Source organism: Schistocerca gregaria, chromosome 2 (assembly GCF_023897955.1).
Source record: "Schistocerca gregaria isolate iqSchGreg1 chromosome 2, iqSchGreg1.2, whole genome shotgun sequence".
Taxonomy (NCBI): Eukaryota; Metazoa; Arthropoda; class Insecta; order Orthoptera; family Acrididae; genus Schistocerca; species Schistocerca gregaria.
In genome coordinates this window covers 791,687,329-791,712,180 of record NC_064921.1, presented here as the reverse complement: position 1 = coordinate 791,712,180, position 24,852 = coordinate 791,687,329, and the positions used below count along the sequence as shown (strand labels likewise).

The following is a 24,852-nucleotide window of genomic DNA, read 5'->3' as shown; positions in this document are numbered from 1 at the left end:
ATTTTATTACTATTTGTCATATTGAAATTATTGTCATACCAGTCACATTAAACATGAACAAGTGTGGAATTAAAATGACACTTTCACACTGTGATACATCTCACATGGTGTAAGTGTGTGTGTGTGTGTGTGTGTGTGTGTGTGTGTGTGTGTGTGTGTGTGCAATCATATTCATGTACATCATTTAACAGAAGATTCTTGTCTACATTACCTTTCGCAATGCCAGATCATCTTCTACCTGCCCCAGTTCGTTGAGCAGGCTCTCCCACACTTCCCTGCTTATTGGTGCTGTGTGTCCTTCCTCAGGATGCAGTTCTTCTTCACTCACTTCAGGCCTAAATGAATTTCTTAGGTAGTTTGGTGATTGTACAACACGCAAGATGTTTGAACAGTTTGCTTCAAGCAAGTAGGCTTGACACCACAATTTTAGAGAACAAACTTATACTTCCAAAACAAGAAGCACCATGCCCATAAAAAGAGTGAGGAACAGTGTTGAATTTCAATTATAGTTTGAAACAAACAACTGCATTAGAGCATCAAATACTATCCAATAGGTTTAGCTATAAGAATCTGAATCTCTAAGGTGTTTTGAATCCACAAAATAACTATATTTCATTTCAAACATACACTCACAGAATTTAAAAAAAAAAGTTCTTCTATGAAATTATACTTAGGCACATCATTTCAAACTAACAAATCTGGCTACAGCAAAATGAAATTGATGAAAACTGTATGCATAATTGATATAAACTATAACAATATTATGAAAAGGAAAGTTGCTACTCACTATATAGCATTGATGCCGAGTCACAGATAGGTACAACAAAAAGGATGTCAGAGAATAATCTTTCAGCCAACAAGGCCTTTGTCAGAAATAGATGACTGCACACCCACCCACCCACCCACCCACACACACACACACACACACACACACACACACACACACACACACACACAAGACTGAAGTCTCTGGCAGTGCTTCAGCTGCCAGAGACTCTGTGTGTGTGTGTGTGTGTGTGTGTGTGTGTGTGTGTGTGTGTGTGTGTGTGTGTGTGTGTGCGCGCGCGTGTGTTGTCTACTTATGACATTGGCTCTGTTGGCCGAAAGCTTATTCTGTGACAGTCTTTTTGTTGTACCTATCTGTGACTCAGCAACTCTGCTATATGGTGCCTAGAAACTTTCCTTTTTATAGTATTGTTACATTCCATACTGGATTTTCCATTGTTTAACTGACATAAACTGATACTCATTACACACATAATAGACTAAAAATGATAAATGCAAGCATTTTTAGGAAAATATGAATAAATAGCAACGTGCAGAAGGCAACACATGCAAATTAATTCAGGTTACTAAAACCATGTTACCTATATCTACATAAACACAAAGCATGTTATAAAGATAAGGGTTGCTTGCATACATTTAAATGATGGCATATCAGAACTAAGCATCATAATGCAGTGTCATGTATGATTGTTTACAGAGCTGTAGAAGTAATTGTTTTAATTCAGTTGTCATTCAACTGAGGATGAAAGCAAACAAATAAGGCTTCAAAAATTGTTAAAAGTGCCAGCTGGGAAGTGTGCTGTAACTTCATTTTGAGGTACATAAGGATCTACAGCTTCTTGAATTCATTAGGAGTTGTGCATAGTTTAATGGGTCTAGATTAATGAGTGAAGGAAAGGTTATACAATGGTTTCAAGAGTTTAAAAGTGGATGACAAATGTGTATAATAAAAAACAGAGTGGCAGGCCCAGTATCCACACTGACAATGCTGTGCAAATGTGGATCAGTGACAGTGATATCATTGACAACTGACGCTCTAATTGACACATACTGTGAGACGCTTACCAAACTGAGATATCCTGTCCAAAACTGATGGCATGGAAAACTAATCTTAAGCATTCTTCTGTAGCACCACATTTCAAAAGTTTCTCTTCTCTTTTCATTTAAACTGTTTATCGGCCAGTTTCCCTTCCATACATGGCTACGCTCCAGACAAATATGTTTAAAAAGGATTTCGTAACACACAAATCCATATTCAGTGATAACAAATTTCTCTTCTTCAGAAATGCTTTTCTTGCCATTGCCAGTCTACATTTTTATATGCTCTCCTCTCTGGCCATCATCCATTATTCTGCTTTCCAAATACCAATACCCATCTACTACTCTAAGTGTCTCATTTCCTAATCTAATTCCCTCAGTATCACCTGATTTAATTTGACTACATTCAATTATACTTGTTTTGCTTTTATTGATGTTCATCTTACATCTTCCTTTCAAAACACTGTCCATTCCATTCAACTCCTCTTCCAAGTCCTTTGCTGTCTATGACAGGATTAAAATGTCATCAGTATACTTCAAAATTCTTTTATTTCTTCTCCCTGAACTTAAGTACTACTCCAAATTTTTCTTTGGTGTCCTTTACTGCTTGTTCAGTGCACATATTGAATAGCATCAGGGACAGACTGCAACTCTGTCTCACTCCCTTCTCAACCAATGTTTCCCTTTCATGCCCGTCGACTCTTACAACTACCATCTGCTTTATGTACAAGATGTAAGCAAAATTTAGCTCCCTGTACATTATCCCTGCTACCTTCAAAATTTCAAGGAGTCAAAATTGTCAAAAGCTTGCTCCAAGTCCACAAATGCACAAAGGTAGGTTTGCCTTTCCTTACCCTATCTTCTCAGGTAAGTTGTACAGTCAGTATTGTCTCACCTGATCTACATTTCTCCAAAATCCAAACTGATCTTCCCCAAGGTCTGCTTCTACCAGTTCTTCCATTCTTCTAAAAAGAATTTGTTTTAGTATTATACAACTGTGACTTATTAAACTGACAGTTCACACCTATTAGTAACTGCTTTCTTTGGAACTGGAATTATTATATTCTTTGCTCACCAGATGGATGAGTTTTGTCATGGCTGGCTCTCCCAAGGCTATCAGTAGTTTTGGCAGAATATCATCTACTCCCAAAGTCTTATTTTGGCTTGGATCTTTCAGAGCTTTGTCAAATTCTCCTCACAGTATCACATCTCCCATCTCTCTCATCTTCATCTAGGTCCACTTCCCTTTCTATAATATTGCTTTGAAGTTTATTTCCCTTACATAGACCGTCCATAATCTCCTTCCACCTTTCATCTTTCCCTTATGTTTTAAATATTCTTCATACTTCTGGAGTCACTATGCAATGCATGGCAAATGATCCTTGCTAGCAATACAAGAGATTTTTTGTCCTATTCCATTTGTGTAATGAGTGAGGAAAAAAGACTCACTCTATGTCTCACTGTGTGCCCTAATCTCAATTATCCTATTAGCACCCCAAAATGGGATTTACAAAGACTGCAGTATAACTGATGCAAAGACTTCCACAAATACTGGTTCTCGTAAATTTACTGAATAGCGTTTCGCAAGAGTAACATGGCTTCCTTACAAAGATTCCCCATTAAGTTGCTTAAGCATCCTGTTATAAATTTCACGGAATACACAGTGGCTTCTTGGTAAAACTGAGATAGTGAAATTAATGGAAAACTTAATAATAAAGTATGTCTACTGTCCTCTGAATTGAATTCACTTGGCCAATTTACATTCTGAAACCACAGCATCTTCAGGGCTTTAGTAGTCATTTAAGGGCTGTCACTGATATTTCATCATGCCAGAAATGTCTGTTTGTAAATTCTGTTGATTTATATTCTATATTACATCAGAAAGCTTCTGTCAAGCCAACTTATAAGAACTCCATACACTGGAGCAGTATTCTAGAATTTGATGCTGCTGCTGATCACCAAATATTTGGTGATTAAACTATAAGCACTGCAGTGTACTGGGGCTATTGTCTAAGAGAGATTTCCTTCAGCCAACTGGTGTGATTTGTTTAAGTTTTTGGTATGTTCTAGAATTTTAGTGGTGTTTCCTACATATATTTGTGGGCAAAAATACTAGATTTAGTGCGAAGTCCACCACTGCTTGCTCCAGCTCACCTAGTTTGTCAGCTAATGTCCGCATGGTGTCTTGTGCTATCTGCTTCAGTACACAGCCAGGGCATGGAATCACCTTTTTTCGCAGCCAGCTGCAGTTGTCACAATGTGCTGCAGATCTGGTCCTCCTCCTGTTACCATTATGGAATGACTGGCAGCTTGTGGCAGGCAGTGTGCTACCCCCACTCTCACTGGCCAGGGGAGGGGGGGGAGCAGTGTACCACTATGACTGCTGCCAGCCGGGGGCGGCTTATGCTGCTCACTGTACCCCTAGCAGCCAGCTGTTGCTGTGCTGTTGGCATCTTCTTGATGTGTCGGCTGTTTGTCAACGCCCGACTTCTGTGCCCTTGTTTTCAGCTGGTCCTGGTGGATCTCCACGTCAGATTTGTACTTTCCGGCTCACCACACACTTAGTGCCACAGTTTGTGCACTGTGGCAGTACCATTGTTTCACATTTGCATTCCCATGGGTGCGGATTTCTGCACATTTTCACAAACGGGATTTCTTTTGCAGTACTTGACCTTGTGCCAGCACAACCCCACAAATAGCCACCCGGGTGTTGTCTTCTGGTTGAACTTTTTATGCAGTGGTGTCCATCGTCTCTGGGAGCCCTCTGATGATGGCTTCTACCATCCCCTTCACTTGGGTTCGGCCCACAGTTCTTCAGAGATGACAAGGGCACTTAAGATATGTTTAGCTGCCTTCCAGTCATCCATGTCCTGAAAAGAAACTGTCAGTGCCATGTTACAGGTGCTGGCATCCACCTTGAATTCACATTTGGATTTCAGGCTGATCTCTTCCCTCATCCCTTCTCATTGCACCCTCCCATTGTCATGTATGACAAGGCTGAAAGTGCACTGGTCTTCTGTACATATTTGCTAGGAAATCGGGTGAAATCTCACCACATTTTCCCAGCAGTTCATTTCTATCTCTTTCGCATTGTCTGCAGCTGCATCCTCATTGCCGTGTACTGCAACCTGCGGCTCTGCAATGCTGTAGCCGGTCATCCATTCGGCCTCCTTTGCACGTGTGTGCTTCATTTTATTCCAAGTGCCTTTGTGTGGTTTCTCAGAACTCTAGTTTCCTCCTCCCAAATTTAGGATGCAACAATTGCCGGTGTCTTCAAAAAGACGCTCCTTGCTGCCTTCGTCTTGTCCTCTCTCGCCGAGCTCCTCATTTGACAGCCTCACCAAGTGCAATTAGTTGCATTCTCCCTTACTCCTGATTTTATTCATTCCCAGGTATTCATTTTGCTAAACAACTGAATAATGGGAGGGGCTCCAGTAGTTCACACTAATCTTGTAATAGTGTACTATCAGCTTTTTTGTTTTTTTGCTACAGACTGTTTTGAGTTTCTCTACACTTGAAAGGAGGCACCATCACACTAAATGGAAACTCTGTCAAAGTCATTCAAGCATTCCCTTCTGATCATCTAGCAAAGATAATTTCAGGCAGACTACAGCATCATCAGCAAACAATCTGACAGTGCAGTTGATCCTACGTGATGAATCATTTATGTACGAGGGTCATTCAATAATTAAATATACAAGTTGGTCTGGGGAAAAATCTGTTAGTAGGACAAGTTTGGTACTTTTATGGCTTTAAGTTGGTATCACTGGGATGAGCCCTGATCAGCTGATGTATCAACATTGTTTTGTTTACAATTTCAAAAATACATTTCAAGACAGCAAGTCCGCTTGAAATGTCCACATTAGTTGAACAATGTTCTGTTATTCGTCTTTTACTTGCTGAAGGCAAGAAACCAATGAAGATATACTGTCTAAAGTTTTGGGTGAAGGTTGTATTAACTGTGCAAATTTTTACAAGTGGGTAGAGCAGCTAAAAAATGGTCACGACTCAGTGACTGATGAATACTGTTCTGGTCAACCAGTTGCAATTTCAACTCCCTCACTTGAAAGTCAAATTGATGACATTATTCATGCCAACAGTCATGTGACTGTGGAAATGATAGTTGATAACATTCAAGTTAGTATTGGTACAGTTTGTAACATTATCTCCTGCAAAATATGTGCAAGATGGGTCCCAAAGGAGTTGACGCCACTACACAACAAAACAAGGTTGAGAGTGTGCACAGAGATAAAGAATGTTACGAATGAGAAGGTGAGGACTCCCTCAACAAAATTTTACCTTGCGACGAAACTTGGGTTTACTATTATGACCCAGAATCAAAAAGGCAAAGCATGGAGTGGAAGCACACCAACTCACCTGTCAAGAAAAATTCAAAGCCCAAGCATCAGCAGGAAAAGTCATGTTGACGGTGTTTTGGGATACTGAAGGTCCAGTTTTTTGTGATTATCTCAAAGAGCAGCATAGAATGAACAGCCAATACTACTCAGATTTGCTTCTAAACAAGGTGAAGCCAGAGGTGATAGAGAGACGTTCTGGATCTCAGAGGAGAAATGTGATTCTCCAGCAAGACAACACACATCCTCATATTGCTCAACTAACCCGTGAAACCATCGACAAAATGGGCTGGGAAGTACTGCCTAATCCCTCTTACAGTCCTGATTTAACACCTAGTGCTTTCCATTTGTTTGCTACACTGAAGGAGGCATTATTAGGAAGAGGTTGCAGGACAACAAGAATGTGAAAAAGTTTGTTGGAAATTGGTTCAAACTTCAAGATAAAAAGAGTTCTTTGCAGCCGGATTGAATAAAGCTTGTAACCCATCAGAACAGGGGCATAAATGTTCAAGGGAATTATGTCGAAAAGTAGAAAAAGTATTGTTTTATAAAAATAAATGCTTTTTCCTCCAGACCGAGTTCTCTCTTTAATTACTGAATGACCCTCATACATTGAGAACATTAGAAGCCCTATTACACCCTATTTTGTTTGTTTCTGATGAACATTAACATCCAATGAAATGTTCTGGTTTATATTAGTAAAGTTGTTTCAAGCCAACCACATAATTCTGAATGGTTATCAGCTGACAATGTAGTACAGCACCTTCTGCAAATATAGGAAGATGCAACCTGCCTGTTCACCTGCATCTGATATTTGCACAATGTCGTTTTTCACATAAGGTGTTTTTATCTGAGCTTGTGCTCATTATTTGAGATAAGCTTCTTTTTGTTCAGGAACATCACAGCATTCAAACTAAAAATAATCAGTAGGATCTTTCGGCAGAAAGACTTTAGTAAAATTAGTTTGTAGTTACGTGCACCTGATTTTTAACTCCTTATTTAAATGGGAGCGACCTGGACCCTTATCCAGCCTTGTGGGATTATTTACTGCACGGTAGATTCTTAGTAAACAGGGACATGGAAAATGGGTCTAATTTTGCATTTCAATGAATGTAAAAGTTAACAGATATTCTGTTGGGTCCTGGTGTCTTGTTTGCTTCAAATACTCTGAATTGTTTTTCAATGGTGTTAGTCCGGGTTTCCATACCTATCATTTGCAAGTGTTGTGTGTGGGGGGGGGGGGGGGGGGGGGGCATCAAACACTTGTATGATAATATAATCAAATGTTACTACACTTTTAAATGTGGGATTTAAAAGGTTTACTTTGTGCTTGTTTCTTTAAAAACTGGATGGAAGGTTTGAATCCATTTGTTGGTTTTACATATGATAAGAACTTAATATGATTTTTTGATAGATATTACATTAGGCGTTGACAATGGAAATTACTCTATGCTTAGTAAATGCTTAGTTCATAGCTGATAATGGAGTATACGTCAAAAACAGAAAATAAAGTTCAGATTAAAAAAATGCATGCAACAGTTATCAGTATTATGAATAAGAAGCAAGTTTATAACAATGCTGATGTGGGATACATACGAATATGCAACAAACACACTATTAAGGAACTGTCATTCAATTACATGTAAAATGCACCTGCAAACCATGAAATGTCGGTATGGTAGTGAGTCTTCTGCTGATGGCAGGTCAGCATGAAGAAGGAAGCTCCACTCTTGTAAAACTTTAGCCAGCCTATCTAAGCCACCATGGTGGAAGTGAAGAATTTTATACTGGCTTTCACGTGAAGCAACTACCAACTGGCCACAAGTACATTCTGTATCATTGAAGAACAACCGCAGTGAACGCATCTGGCCTAGAATGAAGAAGGATAAATATTTTATTACACAAGCTGCAAAGCTTATAAATACAAAACAAAGATAAAGAATACAAATAAAAAAATTACTGAATAAATTTACCTGGTCAACCACAATGTACAAAAATGAATGTTAAAATTTACGTTCCTTTTCATGGTTTTCAAGTATCTGATGAAGAATGATATGGAAAAGTTGTTTATTTGATTCGATAGCACCTTTTCTTCCCCTGTAATGTGCATAGGATTCAGGTACCACTTAGGAAATAACACCAATCACTGCAGTTTCAAGAGTACCCATTACTAGGGTTGTACCGTAAAATTTGGGGAACAATGCAATGAGGCCAAATGATATGAACAGGCTGCCTGTTTCATGACCTAATATATATGACAATTTCAGTCAAAACTGAAGGGGTCTCCTCAAAGAACGAGCTCATATCATCTGTATCAAAGGAAAATTCAATCAACGAAATTAATGGTGGCCATAACACGCGATCTAGTGTGTACTGATGACAGATACATATATAAGTAAAACTTACACAATACCTAGCTTTAGGAACTAATAACTAGGGAGGGAGGGAGGGAGGGAGGGAGGGAGGGAGGGAGGGAGGGAGGGAGGGAGGGAGGGAGGGAGGGAGGGAGGGAGGGAGGGAGGGAGGGAGGGAGGGAGGGAGGGAGGGAGGGAGGGAGGGAGGGAGGGAGGGAGGGAGGGAGGGAGGGAGGGAGGGAGGGAGGGAGGGAGGGAGGGAGGGAGGGAGGGAGGGAGGGAGGGAGGGAGGGAGGGAGGGAGGGAGGGAGGGAGGGAGGGAGGGAGGGAGGGAGGGAGGGAGGGAGGGAGGGAGGGAGGGAGGGAGGGAGGGAGGGAGGGAGGGAGGGAGGGAGGGAGGGAGGGAGGGAGGGAGGGAGGGAGGGAGGGAGGGAGGGAGGGAGGGAGGGAGGGAGGGAGGGAGGGAGGGAGGGAGGGAGGGAGGGAGGGAGGGAGGGAGGGAGGGAGGGAGGGAGGGAGGGAGGGAGGGAGGGAGGGAGGGAGGGAGGGAGGGAGGGAGGGAGGGAGGGAGGGAGGGAGGGAGGGAGGGAGGGAGGGAGGGAGGGAGGGAGGGAGGGAGGGAGGGAGGGAGGGAGGGAGGGAGGGAGGGAGGGAGGGAGGGAGGGAGGGAGGGAGGGAGGGAGGGAGGGAGGGAGGGAGGGAGGGAGGGAGGGAGGGAGGGAGGGAGGGAGGGAGGGAGGGAGGGAGGGAGGGAGGGAGGGAGGGAGGGAGGGAGGGAGGGAGGGAGGGAGGGAGGGAGGGAGGGAGGGAGGGAGGGAGGGAGGGAGGGAGGGAGGGAGGGAGGGAGGGAGGGAGGGAGGGAGGGAGGGAGGGAGGGAGGGAGGGAGGGAGGGAGGGAGGGAGGGAGGGAGGGAGGGAGGGAGGGAGGGAGGGAGGGAGGGAGGGAGGGAGGGAGGGAGGGAGGGAGGGAGGGAGGGAGGGAGGGAGGGAGGGAGGGAGGGAGGGAGGGAGGGAGGGAGGGAGGGAGGGAGGGAGGGAGGGAGGGAGGGAGGGAGGGAGGGAGGGAGGGAGGGAGGGAGGGAGGGAGGGAGGGAGGGAGGGAGGGAGGGAGGGAGGGAGGGAGGGAGGGAGGGAGGGAGGGAGGGAGGGAGGGAGGGAGGGAGGGAGGGAGGGAGGGAGGGAGGGAGGGAGAGGTTGGGAAAGGTTAAAAGGAAAGGAAAACCACTGACCCCAGAATGAGTGGGAGCCACATGTTGTGAAGGCGAAGTTAAACAAAGATGATGCCGGAGATTGAACAGTTCTGTAGAATTTAAGTACATGTAAAGCAATGACAATAGCAACTTATTGAAGAAAAGACTTTTTAAATATTTAACATAAAATCTGCTATCAACTTACATTAAACAAACATTTACAAATGTCTTTTCTTTGATATCTCGGAGCTGCACAACACTAAGTACTGAAAAATTTGTAATAGCAACTTACTTAGATCAACAGAAAAGCGACGACATTTGTGTGTCCTGCGGACAACTGGAGATGCAGTCTGGCTCTCAGGAAAGTTGAGATTGTGACGCAGAGCCAGCAGCTCAGGTGAACTCATCCAAGTAGGAATGTCATCTGGAAACAAAATAACTGTTGCAGTGTGTATGATTGCAATCCATGTGTCAGGGCCAGTAATGAAATCAAACAATGAAAAATCCAGGGTGAAGTAATGACAATATCATGAAAAGTATAGATCATTACCCACCATACAGAGGAGATGCTGAGTCGCAGACTGGTACACCAAAAAGATGGCTTAGCATTTAAGCTTTCTGCCAAAAGGCCTTCTTCTAAAGTATAACACACACACACACACACACACACACACACACACACACACACACACACAGTCTGGCCTCTGAGGCTGGACTGCATACAGCTACTGCACCTGATGGGAGAAGCAATCCACTGTTGTTGGGGGTAAGGAGGAGACTGTGGTGAGGAGGAGGAGGGATGCGAGGGTATGTGGGAGCATGCAAGGATGTGGGGGGAGGCAAGCAGGGAAGAAGAGAAATATGGAAGGGAGAAAAAAAGACTAATGGGTGCATTGGTTAAATAGAAGGCTGTGTAGAATTGGAGTGGAAGCAGGATAGGGGATACGTGAGTGAAGGACAGGTGCTAGCAAAGGTTGAGGCCAAGGGGTTATGGGAACATAGGATACAGGGGTAAGACGTAGGGACAGATGGGTAATATACGATATGTACAAGAGCCAACAGGGAATAATAAGAGTGGACGACCGAGAAAAAGTACTCAGATTAAAAAGGGTGTAAGACAGGGATGTAGTCTTTCGCCTCTCCTGTTCAACTTGTACACTGAAGAAACAATGATGGAAATAAAAGAAAGTTTCAGAAGTGGAATTAAAATTCAAGGTAAAAGGATATCAATGATATGATTCACTGACGACATTACTATCATGAGTGTAAATGAAGTGGTATTACATGATCTGCTGACTGGAATGAACAGTCTAATGAATAAAAAATATAGACTGAGAGTAAATCGAAGAAAGTTGAAAGTAATGAGAAGTCACAGAAATAAGAACAGCAAGAAACTTAACATTGGGACTGATCGTCTTGAAGTACATGAAGTTAAGGAATTCTGCTACATAGGCAGCAAGATAACCAATGATGGACGGAGCAAGGAAGACATCAAAAGCAAACTAGCAGTGGCAAAAAGGCCATTCCTGCTCAAAAGAAGTCTACTTGTATCAACCTTAATTAGAGGAAGAAATTTCTGAGAATGTGCGTTTGGAGCACAGCAATGTATGGCAGTGAAACATGGACTGTGGGAAAACTGGAACAGAAGAGAATCAAAGGGTTGGGTTGTTTGGAGGAAGAGACCTAACAGCAAGGTCATCGGTCTCATCGGATTAGGGAAGGATGGGGAAGCAAGTCGGCCGTGCCCTTTCAGAGGAACCATCCTGCATTTGCCTGAAGCGATTTAGGGAAATAACAGAAAACCTAAATCAGGATGGCCGGACGCGGGACTGAACCATCGTCCTCCCAAATGCAAGTCCAGTGTGCTAGAGAATCGAAGCATTTGAGATGTGGTGTGATATAAGAATGTTGAAAGTTAGGTGGGTTGATAGGTGAAGAATGAGGAGGTTCTGCGCATAAGCGGAGAGAAAAGGAATATGTAGAAAATACTGACAAGGAGAAGGGACAGGAGGTAGGACATCTGTTAAGACATCAGGCAATAACTTCCATGATACTAGAGGGAGCTATGGAAGGTAAAAAGTGTAGAGAAAGACAGAGATTGGAATACATCCACCAAATAATTGAGGGCATAGGTCGCAAGTGCTAGTCTGAGATGAAGAGGTTGACACAGGAGAGGAATTTGTGGCGGGCCGCATCAAACCAGTCCGAAGACTGATGATTAAATTTTTAAAAAAAGGAGAGAGAGAGGGGGGGGGGAGGGGAGAATACATTGCAGGACGAGTTCCCACCCGCACAATTTAGAAAACCTGGTGTTGGTGGGAAGTATAAAGATGGCACAAGCTTTGAGGCAGTCATTCGACTGAAGCACATTGTGATGAGCAGCATGTTCAGCAATTGGGTGGTCTGGCTGTCTCTTGGTCACAGTTTGTCAGTGGCCATTCATGCGAACTGACAGCTTATTGGTTGTAATGCCCAAGTAGAAAACAGCACACTGCCTGCAGCTTAGTTTGTAGATTTCACAGGTAGCCTTGCCTCTGATGGGGTGGATGACACCTCTCACCTGAATGGAGTGGGTGGTTTGTTGAGGGATGTATGGGACAGGGACTAGCATAGTTGCACAAAATTAATCATCATAAAATAAAATATCTACTATGTTTATAGTTGTGTTCCTGTTTATGTTTTATTTGTTATCCACACACCCTGTGTCTTCTAACAAAGGCTTGCATAAAGCTCCTTCCTTTCTTTTATCCCCTGATAGATTTTCTTGGAAAAAGAGATTTTGAAGCTAGAGATCCATTCATCTATTTAACTCTGTCAATAAGCCAGCTCAGTTCTGTGCCAGATGTTCTTGTTCAGGCAACTGGGAAATAAATGTTCCTCCTCTGTCACAACTATTATCAATAATTATTTCTCACTTTCAGTCTCAACGGGATTTTTCAGGGGATTAAAGAGGAATATAAGATGTAACACTGATTTACAAACTCCAAGCTATAATCTATATTTTTGAGAGAAAAGAAAATTTCATGTCAAGAAGAGATTAATGTTAGACTGACTGACACATAAGTGTCCCCTCTGTGTTTGCTTTGCCAAATCACTTCTGTTTTTGATGTCTTCGTAGTCATCTTATGACATAGAGTTATGCCTCTGCCTTTTCCGTCGCCACAAAGTTTAAGCTCATTGTTTCTTTGGTTGATGTGTGAGTGTCCTTCCTTTCAGGATTTTCCTGAGTAGTCTTCCATCTTTCATTTTGTCCATATTTGGGCCCACCTCTCTTTTTATCCAGCCATTTCCTCAATAATAGCATGTACACATCAAACATCTTCATCCATTATTAAATTTTTCCTTCTGCACAACCTTTCACTCTTCTGGAATGTCTGAAACTAGCTGCCCTTGAATATCTGAAACTAGCCTTTACAAATAGCTTTAGGAACATGAATATGTCATTCACATCACCAAAAGAAATAACTTCCACAATAAAATCTTTAAAAACAAAGCATTCTAGTGGTTACGATGAAATATCAACAAAGTTAATTAATGCATGTTCTTGTGAGTTTAGTAAAATTCGAAGTTACTTGTGTAACCAGTCAATTATAACTGGGACATTTCCTGACTGGCTGAAATATGCACATGTTAAGCCTCTATTCAAGAAAGGGGATAAAGAGATGCCATCAAACTACAGACCGACTTCACTTTTGCCAGCATTCTCAAAAATTTTAGAAAAAGTAATCTACAGGCAGCTTCTCAACCATCTGACCACAAATAACATATTATCAAGAACACATTTTGGATTTCTGAAGAGTTCTGATATCGAAAAGGCTATTTACACCTACAGTGAAAATGTACTTAATTCATTAAATAACAAGTTACAAGCAGCAGGTATTTTCTGTGATTTGTCAAAGGCATTTGATTGTGTAAACCACAACATCATTTTAAATAAATTAGAATTCTATGGTGTCACGGGCAGTGCTGCAAAATGGTTCAAGTCATACCTTGCTAACAGGAAACAAAGGGTGTCAGTGCAAGGGACTAGTGAATTAAGTCATCAGTCATCATCAGAATGGGAAGACATTACATGTGGTGACCCACAAGGATCCATCTTAGGGCCATTGCTTTTTCTTGTGTACATCAGTTACACTGCCAGAAGCAGAGTTCGTTTTGTTTGCAGAAGACACAAGTATTGCAATAAATAGTATGTCGAGTGTAGTTCTAGAAAGATCTGCTAATGATATTTTCATGGATATTAATAAATGGTTTAAAGCCAACTCACTGACATTAAACTTTGAAAAGACTCAGTATATGCAATTCAGAATCTGTAAGAGCTTTCCACCCAGCATATGCATAAAGTACGAAGAAGAGCAGATAGTAGAGGTTGACAGTCTTAAATTCCTGGGATTACAACTTGATAATAAATTCAGTTGGGAGGAGCACACCACAGAACTGCAGAAACGCCTTAACAAATCTGTATTTGCAATTTGAGCACTTACTTTAGTTCAAAAAGGGGTCCACTACTCAGGAACACTCATCTTCAATAATTTGCCAGCAAACATAAAAAATTTAGTTACAAATAGAGATCAGTTTAAAAGAAGCCTGAAAGACTTACTAGTGGCCAACTCCTTCTACTCCATTGACGAATTTTTTAATAGAAACAAATGATGTGTTGTATATATTTATACTATTAGTATTGTTATTTCAGCTTAAAAAAATTAAAAATTAAAAAAAAAGGTGACATGTTCCACAAATACGAGGATCTGCTCAACACGGATCTATGGAACGAAAACTAATCTAATCTAATCTTGTCTCTGCTCCTTGTATTTTGATGTTCTCTTTCTTTTCATTTATACGAGTTTGGCTTCCATATAACAGTTTAACAAAAATTTATTTTTGTATCTTTTTGGATTTTGAAGTTAAGCGTTCTGTTTATTGTTCCATAAATTGTCCAGTTAGTTCATTATTAATTACTACTTTCACCGCACTGGTTATTTATCTACAAATGCCATAACCTTAGTCTCATGTCAACAAATTTTAAGACTGTACTCAGCACACATCTAGTTTAACTGACGTAATGCTAGCTGGAAATCATCTTCACTTTCTGGTATTGGGTGCAAGCAAGCATTCTCATCTTACTGCTTGACTGATTTTTATATCATGTGTCCTCTTCTCCCCAGTGTTCATTACTACTTTATGTTCCACAAATATAAGTTTTTGATAGACCTTTATGAGATGTGAGTGGTAATCACCTTCATCATTACTGCCCACAATTAATTTTGCTCAATAATGGAAAGTTTCTTTAAAATCCACAAAACTGATGTTGGTGTTCCGGTGTAGTCTAGCGCCGGCATGTCTGGTGGGATCATAAGAGCAGAGAAGACTGTGAGACGGCGTCAGCAGAAGTACGCTGACCGACCCCTCTCTAGGATGACAATGAGATGGTAGCGCCATCTACGGCTGAAGTCTAGCCAACCTACACACTCTACAGCAGTGACATATGAACAGTATTGCTGGACTTGTGTTGGAGTTGTATACACTGAAGAGATTGCTTATGTTATATGTCGCCCTTTGCTTGCGACATCCCAGTGTAAATTTCTCAAAGTTAGGGATTGTCATTTATCTTACTTTAATAAAAATCTGTTAATACAATTTATTTGAATTGTTGTCTAGTGATCCGAGAAAGAAGGGTTTCTAGGCACCCTATATTAGACGAGTGGGCAAGGCACAACAGTCGGTTTGTATTTCTTTGAATCATTTTTGATGTAGTTACTTCAAAAAACAGATGAAGATCAGAAACTAGTGTAAAAAATAATCATACATATGAAAAATTTGGTAAAAATAGAGTGGACAGGAGATTTAAAAACTCCTCTGTGAATTGTAGGGCTGCTGTCATTTTAAAACATTGAATAAAGAATAGACTGTATATTTAGTTGGCTCTCTAGCCTACCTAAAATAGTAAAAACTCCTCAAACTTCTTTCAAATATACAACAATGTTTATCTATACATATTATAAAAATGGATGCGTGTGTTTGTGTTTTCTTTTTTTTTTTTTATCCACATCTCCTCCTACAACACTGTACTTATTTCAACCAAATCACTGTGGGAGTAAGAACCACCTATCTGTCACAGTTCAGGAGCTATGATAGCATAAAGAAAGAGATGTGCTGCCACATCCAGTGCAATGCTTAAATTTATTACTTCCATGCTGCAATAAATTTCACAGACAGTATATACATACGCTGCTAAATGCACCTACAAAATTATATCAAGGCACCTAACATTTCAAAGATACATCATAAACTCTGAGGTGCGTGAAAAATTGTGCATCATGCACAAAGTTTCAATACATTTATTCTTTACTACTAAGGCTAAAGCAATAGCTGCCTATATAGCTATGAAGAGGCACTACCATAGAGATGTTTACAAAATCACGTTGTAGACATATGAAGCAGCTCTACCCAGCATCCAGAAACTGTCTGGGATACTATACTTACACAGTGATCAACCAGAACACATAATCACCTACCTAACAGCCAGTATGTCCACCTATGGCATGGATAACAGTAGTGATGTGTCGTGGCATGGAAGCCATGAGGCCTTCATGTCACTGGAGGGAGTTGCCATCACATCTGCACACAAATGACTTAACTGGCGTAAATACTGGGAGGGGGATGACTTCTGACGCCATGTTTAATCACATCCCAGATGTGTTCAATCGGGTTCAGATCTGATGAGTTGGGGGGCCAGCGCATCAACTGGAACATGGCACTGTGTTCCTCAAACCACTCCATCACTCTCCTGGCCTTGAGACATGGTGCATTATCCTACTGAAAAAATGCAACTGCTGTTGGGAAACATTATCGTCATGAAGGGGTATACATTGTCTGCAACCAGTGTACAATACTCTTTGGCCATTGAGCCTTGCACGAGCTCCACTGGACCCATGGATGGCCACATGTATGTTCCCCACAGCATAATGGAGCTGATACCAGCTTGTCTCCATCATGCACGTCAGGTGATTCGTCAGATCCTGCAATGCTTTGCCAACATGCAGTGACAATGGTCTCGTGCCCATTTCTGTTGCAGTTGCTGATGTCATGTTAACACTGGCACATGCATTGGTCGTCGGCTGCAGAGGCCAATGCTTAGGAGTATTCAGAGAACTGTGTGTTCAGACACACTTGTACTCTGCCCAGTATTAAAACCTGATGTTTGTTCCACCACAGTTCGCAGTTCCATATATGGCGTCTGACACGTGTAATGAGATGTGGACGTGGTTTCACCTTGGTTTCGCCACTTGTTGAAGACACTCACCACAGCACTCCTCGAACACCTGACCAGTTGAACAGTTTCCGAAATGCTCGTGCCGAACCTCCAGGCCATTACAATGTGCCATCGGCCAAATTCAGATAGGTCACACACCTTCCCCATTCAACACTTGAACAACACGCTCACTTATACCACATGCACTGTGTGTGTGTCTGACTAGTAGACATTCCTCGCCAGGTGACGCTGTTATCGCTAGGATGGATTTATATTGATAGGAGGTTGGTGGTCGTAATGTTCTGGCTGATCAGTGTACATCTGTACATTAGATGAATTTCTTTGTATGACTGTTTCATAATATCAAAGTTATTTTTACAAATACACGCACATGACATTTTCTCTATATTGCATTACAAACACAGTTATTTTTTTGTTTTAGTTTCTAATAGAAAATTGGCAAATGAATACCCAGGCATTGCTGGGTTTGTCAGCTAGTAATTTACAAAACTGGAACTTCAAACCAGCTGATTACTGTAATGGCCACTGATTCCATCACCGATAAACATACCTGAAGTTCCGCCCAGGAAGGAGAGGGGCACTGCCAGGCTGCAGCTGGAAGCCTGAGACAGGGAAGGGCTGGGCTGGGCGTCCTTCTCCTGAGATTCGTCACCTTCTTTCTCGCAGGGAAGCAAATGCGGTCGCACTGTGTGCTCCACTTCCGTGTTAACTGATGGCACTGCTTCCTCGCAGTGCTGTACAGTTATGCTGTTTACATTCTCCTCCTTTGCACAGTTCTGAATTTCCATATTTAAACTGTTATGCGAACTATCTCGCTCCGAGTTTGAGGAAGACAAATTCTTACTGTACTGATCGGATTTCAGAGAAGCACTTTCCTGAGCTACCGGCTGCAAGCTTCCGTCAGATGCACTATACTGAGATTCAATGCTTTCAGCCGAACTCTTCCTGTAGTTCTCTGGAATGGGACTAATACTCGGATACTCATCATTTGTGTCATCTTTAGGATTTGAGCTTCTGCTTGAGAGACTGCCTCCATCGTGGTCATTGTCGACACTGTAAAGAAATGCAAATGTTTACATCTAGCCTGGAATCAGAATAGCAACAAAAACAGAAATGCAGAAGCAGTTAACAACTGGTCTGTGGCACATAACTGAGTAAGAACCTCATGTGCCAACTGCTTGTTTTGAGAACACAACCCTGTCAACCTCTCTGAGTGACAATGCTTATGATCGTGACTAGTCAATCAAGCATCTGATCATTACAGTACATGTAATTCACCAAGTGTTGAATCCAAGTGACTTATGAAAAATATAAAGGTGTGTATTGTGAGGCCAATCCAATGATCATACCAAACTCATTTTCAATACTAACCTATATGTCAACAAAACAAGAAAAGCCATATTGCTACTTAGAAGACACATCAAGTTGCAGACAGGTACAATTAAAAGACACTTACATAAAGCTTTCAGTCACAGCCTTCACCAGTAAAATGGAGACATAGATCATTCACACACACACACACACACACACACACACACACACACACACACACACACACACTACCGTCAACTGTGGCATCTCAGGCCGGAATACAACTATCATGTGGGAGCAGACAGCGATCTGGAGGGGATGGGGAAAGGACAGTAGTGTATAGGTGGTGGTGATGGTGGTGGTGGAGGGGAAGATCCAGATGTTCGGGTAGTGAAGCAGTCATTGACATCAAGCATGTTATGTCCAACAGCATGATGTGCCACAGGGTGGTCTACTTTGCTCTTTGCCACAGTTAGGCAATGGCCATTCATCCTGGTTGGTAGTCATACCAATTTAAAAAGCTCAAAATGATTGCAGCAGAGCTGGTAAATGACATGGCTGCTTTCACAGGTGGCCCAGTCCCTGATGCGGTAGGAAAAGCCTGAGATAGGACTGGAATAGAAAGTGCTGGGTGGGTGGGCAGGTCTTGCACCTGGGTCTGCCACAGGGATATGATCCTTGTGGCACGGGGTTGGCATTGAGACTGGCACAGGACTGTACTAAGATGATGTTGAAGCTGGGTGGGCAATGCAACACCACTTTAGGAGTTGTTCGAAGTATCTCAGTAGGATGTCCCACATTTCAGGGCATGATGATAGGTAATTACAGACCTGGTGAAGGATGTGGTCCAGTTCAGGGTGGTATTGGATGGTGAAGGGGACACTCCCTTGTGGCTGATTTTTGGGGATGGTGGGAGGACTGGGGGTGTGAGGGGTGATGGCATGGGGGATCTGTTTGCAGACTAGGTCGGGGAGATAGTGCCTCTCCATGAAGACCTTGTTGGCACCCTCAGCATATTGAGCAAGTGGGTTTTTGTCACTGCAGATACGCTGTCCCCAGGTGGACAGACTGTATGGAATGGATTTTTGGTGTGAAAGGGATGATAGCTGTTGAAATGCAGTTACTGTTGGTGGATTTAATGTGGACAGAGGTGTGGATGGAACCATAGGCGAAGAGGAGATCAACATCTTGAAGGTAGCACCCTGGGTTGAGGAGAACCACATGGAGTAGATGGCAGTTGGTATTCACATTTAAAGGTAAGACATTAGTGGTAAAATAATCTTTAGTGTTTTAATAATTTATTTCATTAATTGATTTTATGACACATGTAATTACCGGTGTATGTGAGATTCCTGTCTTTCAATAGCCCATGGATTTTTCCTCAGTGTTGTATTTGGTATCCATGTTAGACTGAGTGATGTTCTGGTTCTGTCTGGTGTCACCTGGCAAGTTATAGTCAAGTATCCAGGATGATGAACAACATCACAGTCCTGTCTGAGAAGTGCCGGTGGATGCACACAAACATTGTTCTTACCTGGAAACAATAATAATTTTATACACTATGATTAGAAATGACTGGAATGAGTTCACTTCTTTCCATGTGGATCACATGACTATGACAATTAACACTGCAGAAGAAATGACTATTTCAAAAATGAAATCACAACTGACTAAATAACAAACTGAAGTATCAAACCAGATCAATGTATGTTAGCAAATTTCAGAAGTACCATATCATCCAAAGACATAAAAGAGATAAATAGAACTAATTAGATTAAAAATTTGTGTCAGTTTGTCAAAAGTCCTAGAGAAAAAACAACATTAATGCACTGATTGGGTATATCAATAGGAGGAAAATATTATAAACAGTTGACTGCATATACAGTGATAAAACCACATACCAAATCAAGAACCAGGCCCAGATACTTTGCTTTAATTTTGCACAGCAACAAGTTTCCTGTAGAAGTAGGTATAGCACAATGGATCATTTGGAAGTTGTGAATGAAATTACAGAATGGTGCAATGAATACAAATTACTGCTTGTCTTAGTGTTTGAGATAGCTTGTAATTCATTACAACAATATCTGTTTTTGTAACAGAATCTTACACTCTGGTATCAAAGTGTGTAACACGGTGCAGGTAGACATCACACACAAAATTGAAAAACACCAGACATAAAAAAAGAAAGTAAAAGAACACTTTCTACAATGTATTACAATTTTGCATGCAGGGATGTAGATTCTGCCTAACTCTAAACGTCAAACAGATCTTGAATTTTTCGGTATGTGGGCAGTGAATAGAGGTCTGTGTAAAGTAAGTGCTTTGTTTATGTATTAAACTGAAACAGCAGATGAGTAACGTAAGAGAAGGGAAAATGGATTTTTTTCAAAATAGCTCTTATTTTCCTAATACACTTATATGAAGAAAGCTAAAAGTAATTATGATAATTTTCAGGGTAGATTAGCAAGTCATAATTCATTGTTGTCATAGTACTTTACAGAAGCAGCCACCAAGGCTAATTCAGCCTGTTAAATGTATAGCATGACTCACTCCACGTCTCTCAATGCCCTCCTGCATGTTAGTTTTTGCAGAACATGATGTGTGAATGAGCGAAAAATGTAAAGACATGCTGTTAGAAAGATTTTGTTTACTGTTACAGATAGCTTTCTCAGAATATGTGTAGTTGAAAGACAATCTCAAAGGTTGATCTCACATTCAGGAGGATAGTGCTTTCTCTGCCCGGCTGACCTAATTTGTGTTTTCCTAAATCATTTCAGCTAAATGCTAGGATGGTTCTTCCATCAAGGCAACTGATGACCACCTGTCTTATTCTCGTGAAGGCTTAATTACACATGTATTCTGTGTGTACATATATCTTCAAGCTAATTATTTACATTTGATTATGATGATTAATTCCAAGTCACTGTAAGATGATCCATGGATGAATAGATAAACAAACATTTACATGTGATCATGATGTGCCTGGAATGAATTATTATTATTATTATTATTATTACTAACAGTGTGTAATCACAGACTTTAGTACAATCTGTAACATATTAAAAGTTTGTTCTGAGAGAGTAAATGTCTTTGTTTTGTTGGTAGTACTTTTCTCTTAGCTTAGACAATTGAACATATATCCCAGACTGATGCAAGTTCCTCAGGGTTTCAGAATGCCTTTTCCTTGGATTAACTGAAGCTTCCAATAACATTTTCCAAACTCATAAGCAAACGATCATCTTCCAATCTAACAAACACCTTGGGCATTGCGAGATTAGCATGCCTGGGAATAAGGGTACATTGAAAGAATGCCTGAATCCCAGTTTAAAGATTTTCAAAGCAATTTCTTCCTTCTGGTTCTATCTGAGCACAGTAAGATATTGGACTTTTTTTTCCATTTGCCCAGCTACAAACGACTGACACCAGTTACAAAACTGATCTTTTTTCATAGTATTGAATTCTATAACAACAATAAAATAATTGGAAACATTAACAAAATTGGTATCATTGAACAAATTCTTGTCTCATTTACATGTCAAGCTTACTATTTACCAATAACTCATACTACAGTGCTCAAATTCAGATAAAAATATAGTTTCTCCAAAACAAATGTTTTGCATTTTAAATCACTGATATTAGTTTCAAACTGCATAAGATCAAACGACAGATGTTGATAATATTACAATTTAAGTAGTTTGCTTTCAGTGACTGTCTTTGCTGTGGCTGGCATGGTTGAGTTAATTAGTATACTTGACTGCAAATATTATTAGTCTTGAAAGGCATTAGACCAAATTTGGTGAACCATATACGGATGATGTAAAACAAGTATATGTCATGCATTAGCAAAGTAGATGATATATCAAATTTACAGACTAAGAATAGTAGTGTCCTTGTAGAGCAACCTTCTGCTTCTTGTGTTAAGCTGTGTGTAATATCTTAGTATACCAAGAGAAATACTTCATACATTGTGTGTGTTTATGAGAAAGGATCTACACTGGATAAAGATGTAACAGTGATGTGGTAATTTGGTCAAGATCCGAGTGATTTGCAAGTGTGCATAGGCAAGTATGGAGATACTAAAATGTTAATTAATTAACATCCATTATGGATTATGTTTTGAGACCTGTGACTGTAAATTAGAATGAAAAAATACAATTCTGATAATGATGTTCTAGTTTATCCACTACTTTTCAATGTTTGTTTGTTAGTGGGTTTCATATTCAGCGGTTAAGCATCTTCTACATGCTGATGGAAAACGTGATGGTTAACCATCTTAACACATAATGGATAAAATAAAACCATGCTTGGATATGTTTTTTCATCATAAATGAACAGTGTATGATTATTTTTACATGGCATTAATCTAACTTGTTCTGAATGTATAAAAATGTAAGAGAATTGCAGTTAGGTATAACTGAATGACGTAGTGTATTTGTTAAAACACTGGGCTCTGATTCTGAAGGTAGCTGCTCTGTCCAACCGGATTTAAGTTTTACCAAATAACTAATGGGAAATCCTAGGATGATCTTTTTAAGAAAGAATAGGATGACCTCTTATTCTCTCCTTGTTACATACAAGTGTATATGCATCCATATGTCTGCAAACATGACTTAAATTTTTTTCTTTGTATTAAGCTGAACAATCCTTTGTCACAGTAAAGGTATCCTTGTGCAAATAAACTACTACAAAAGAAATAAACTGCCGTAAAAATCTACACTGTTGGTTTCATCAGCATTAATCAGTTGGGGCTAGAATGCCTATAGGAGACACACATACCATGATCCGTAACAAAGATACTACTTTGAGTAAAGCTGCAATAATCTACTTTCACATTTACCGTACTTAATTTCGCAAAAATATGATCAATAAGACATGAGAGAGGTGGCTAAATGTGTTAAGGTATCAAATGTCTATAACTGCAACTGTAATCAACAGAGCTGCGCTCTGTGTCATTGTTTCTGGCAGGTAAGCAACACTGCATTCTTAAAATGACATAGGTGCAAACTATCGTTCTACGGATAGGAACAGCTGTTACCTCAAGTAGTTGTCACAGCGCAAGTTTCTTGACGATTTCCGTATAAAAAAAGGAGTTCCATTTAGGAAAGGAAATAGAAGAGAACAATTTTAAGTAACTTTAAAAACAATAGACATTAGATACAGCAATTTTACGTACAAAAAACAACTTCCCCGTCGTTGAAAGGCTGATGAGGAGTCCCCGTCTGTGTACCCAATATGTAGCTTGATGCCTTTTTCAGTATTTTTGGTAGGGGCATTTTGATGATATTCAACAGATGACCCACAAAGTGACATGTAGCCTAAGTGCGGCAACGCAACATAGCATAAACATGATATTCGTCGTGTCATGTAGCGCCGGTCATTTACTCTACTCAGATCCGTATTATCGTTCCGGCATCACTAGCGGCTACTGTGACATGCGGATTTACAGCCGCACAACGCCACTTCATTATTCATAACAACTTCTCCTCCTCCTCCTCCTCCTCCTATCAAACGCTAGCGATATTTGTATAAGGTCGATATTTTAAATGCACTACGTTCGATTGACCTTTGTTTATCGATAGTTTAAAGGCCACGACAATTAGTGTTGACAGTATCGATATAATGATGGTAGTTCGAGAGTATTATCAGTTTCAAAAAATGCTGCAAAATGTAAATTCGAAATTTTTGTTGCTAAGCATTGTTATTTTCTTTCAGTGTTAATCAACATTTTTTGGCTTGGGAAAGGCCTATGATAAAATTGACAAAGAAAAACTGTTCCCCAATGAAGGGAAAAGAAGTACCCACCCCACTTAATTCCTAAACGTCGTAACAAGGCTATAGAAAAATACGACAGTCACGTTGGATTTAAACTGAGAACTGAATAACTTTTCTTCACTAAGAGGTGGTGTAGCATTTCGCCCCTGCATTTTAATACTGTCTCGTTGTAACCACAGTGAAGTCCAAATCCGAAAGTAGGATTGTTAATGAAGTACAAGCCTAACACTCAAAGCACTTTTATTTCGGACACCAAAGTACAGACAGAACAGAATGTTTTCTGGACAGGGTCTCTGCTATTTATACAAATATCGAATATTCCAGAATATGAATAAATAAGGATTTTCGACAATCATCTAGAAATGATAAATACTAAATAACGAATACTTGCTGGCCATCGGATATGATCCGGCGACCCGAAGCATGACAGCCGCGACGCCAACTGCTTCTCCACATGAGCTGTAATACAGTTCGCAGCATTACTCCCTCTCCTGAAGAGCATCGACCAGCTGTTTCAGAAGGTCTCTTTGGAGCCGACTACAGAATTCCAGATCTAGATTTTGTCAATGGCCTCCTGTATGGCAGCACTGGAGAATCCTCATATGCGGTTCTTATTGCCTCATTCTCCTCACTACAATGAGCATTAAAGGTAGCATCTTCCATGAAAGCTTTGCAATCATCGGGTAGGCCTTTAGTTTCCTAGTGTGAAAAGTTGCCGTCGTCGATCTGCGCCTCAGGATTGTAGTAAGGCTTCATATGAAGTACACGGATGA

At 40.8% G+C, this 24,852-nt stretch overlaps 1 protein-coding gene across 1 annotated transcript in view; it reads right to left on the bottom strand.

Annotated features, from left to right (window-relative positions):
- The window catches only part of LOC126335053 (TBC1 domain family member 16), a 103,810-nt gene extending 79,932 nt beyond the window's left edge, over positions 1-23,878 (bottom strand). The window contains exons 1-6 of the mRNA XM_049997931.1: positions 23,481-23,878; positions 19,643-19,841; positions 17,547-18,049; positions 10,016-10,147; positions 7,833-8,049; positions 212-335 (exon numbers count right to left, since the gene is read on the bottom strand). Coding sequence (XP_049853888.1) covers positions 212-335; positions 7,833-8,049; positions 10,016-10,147; positions 17,547-18,049; positions 19,643-19,841; positions 23,481-23,580 — 1,275 coding nt within the window. The 5' untranslated portion in view covers positions 23,581-23,878. The remainder of the gene's footprint in view (positions 1-211; positions 336-7,832; positions 8,050-10,015; positions 10,148-17,546; positions 18,050-19,642; positions 19,842-23,480) is intronic.
- Positions 23,879-24,852: the final 974 nt, after the last annotated feature.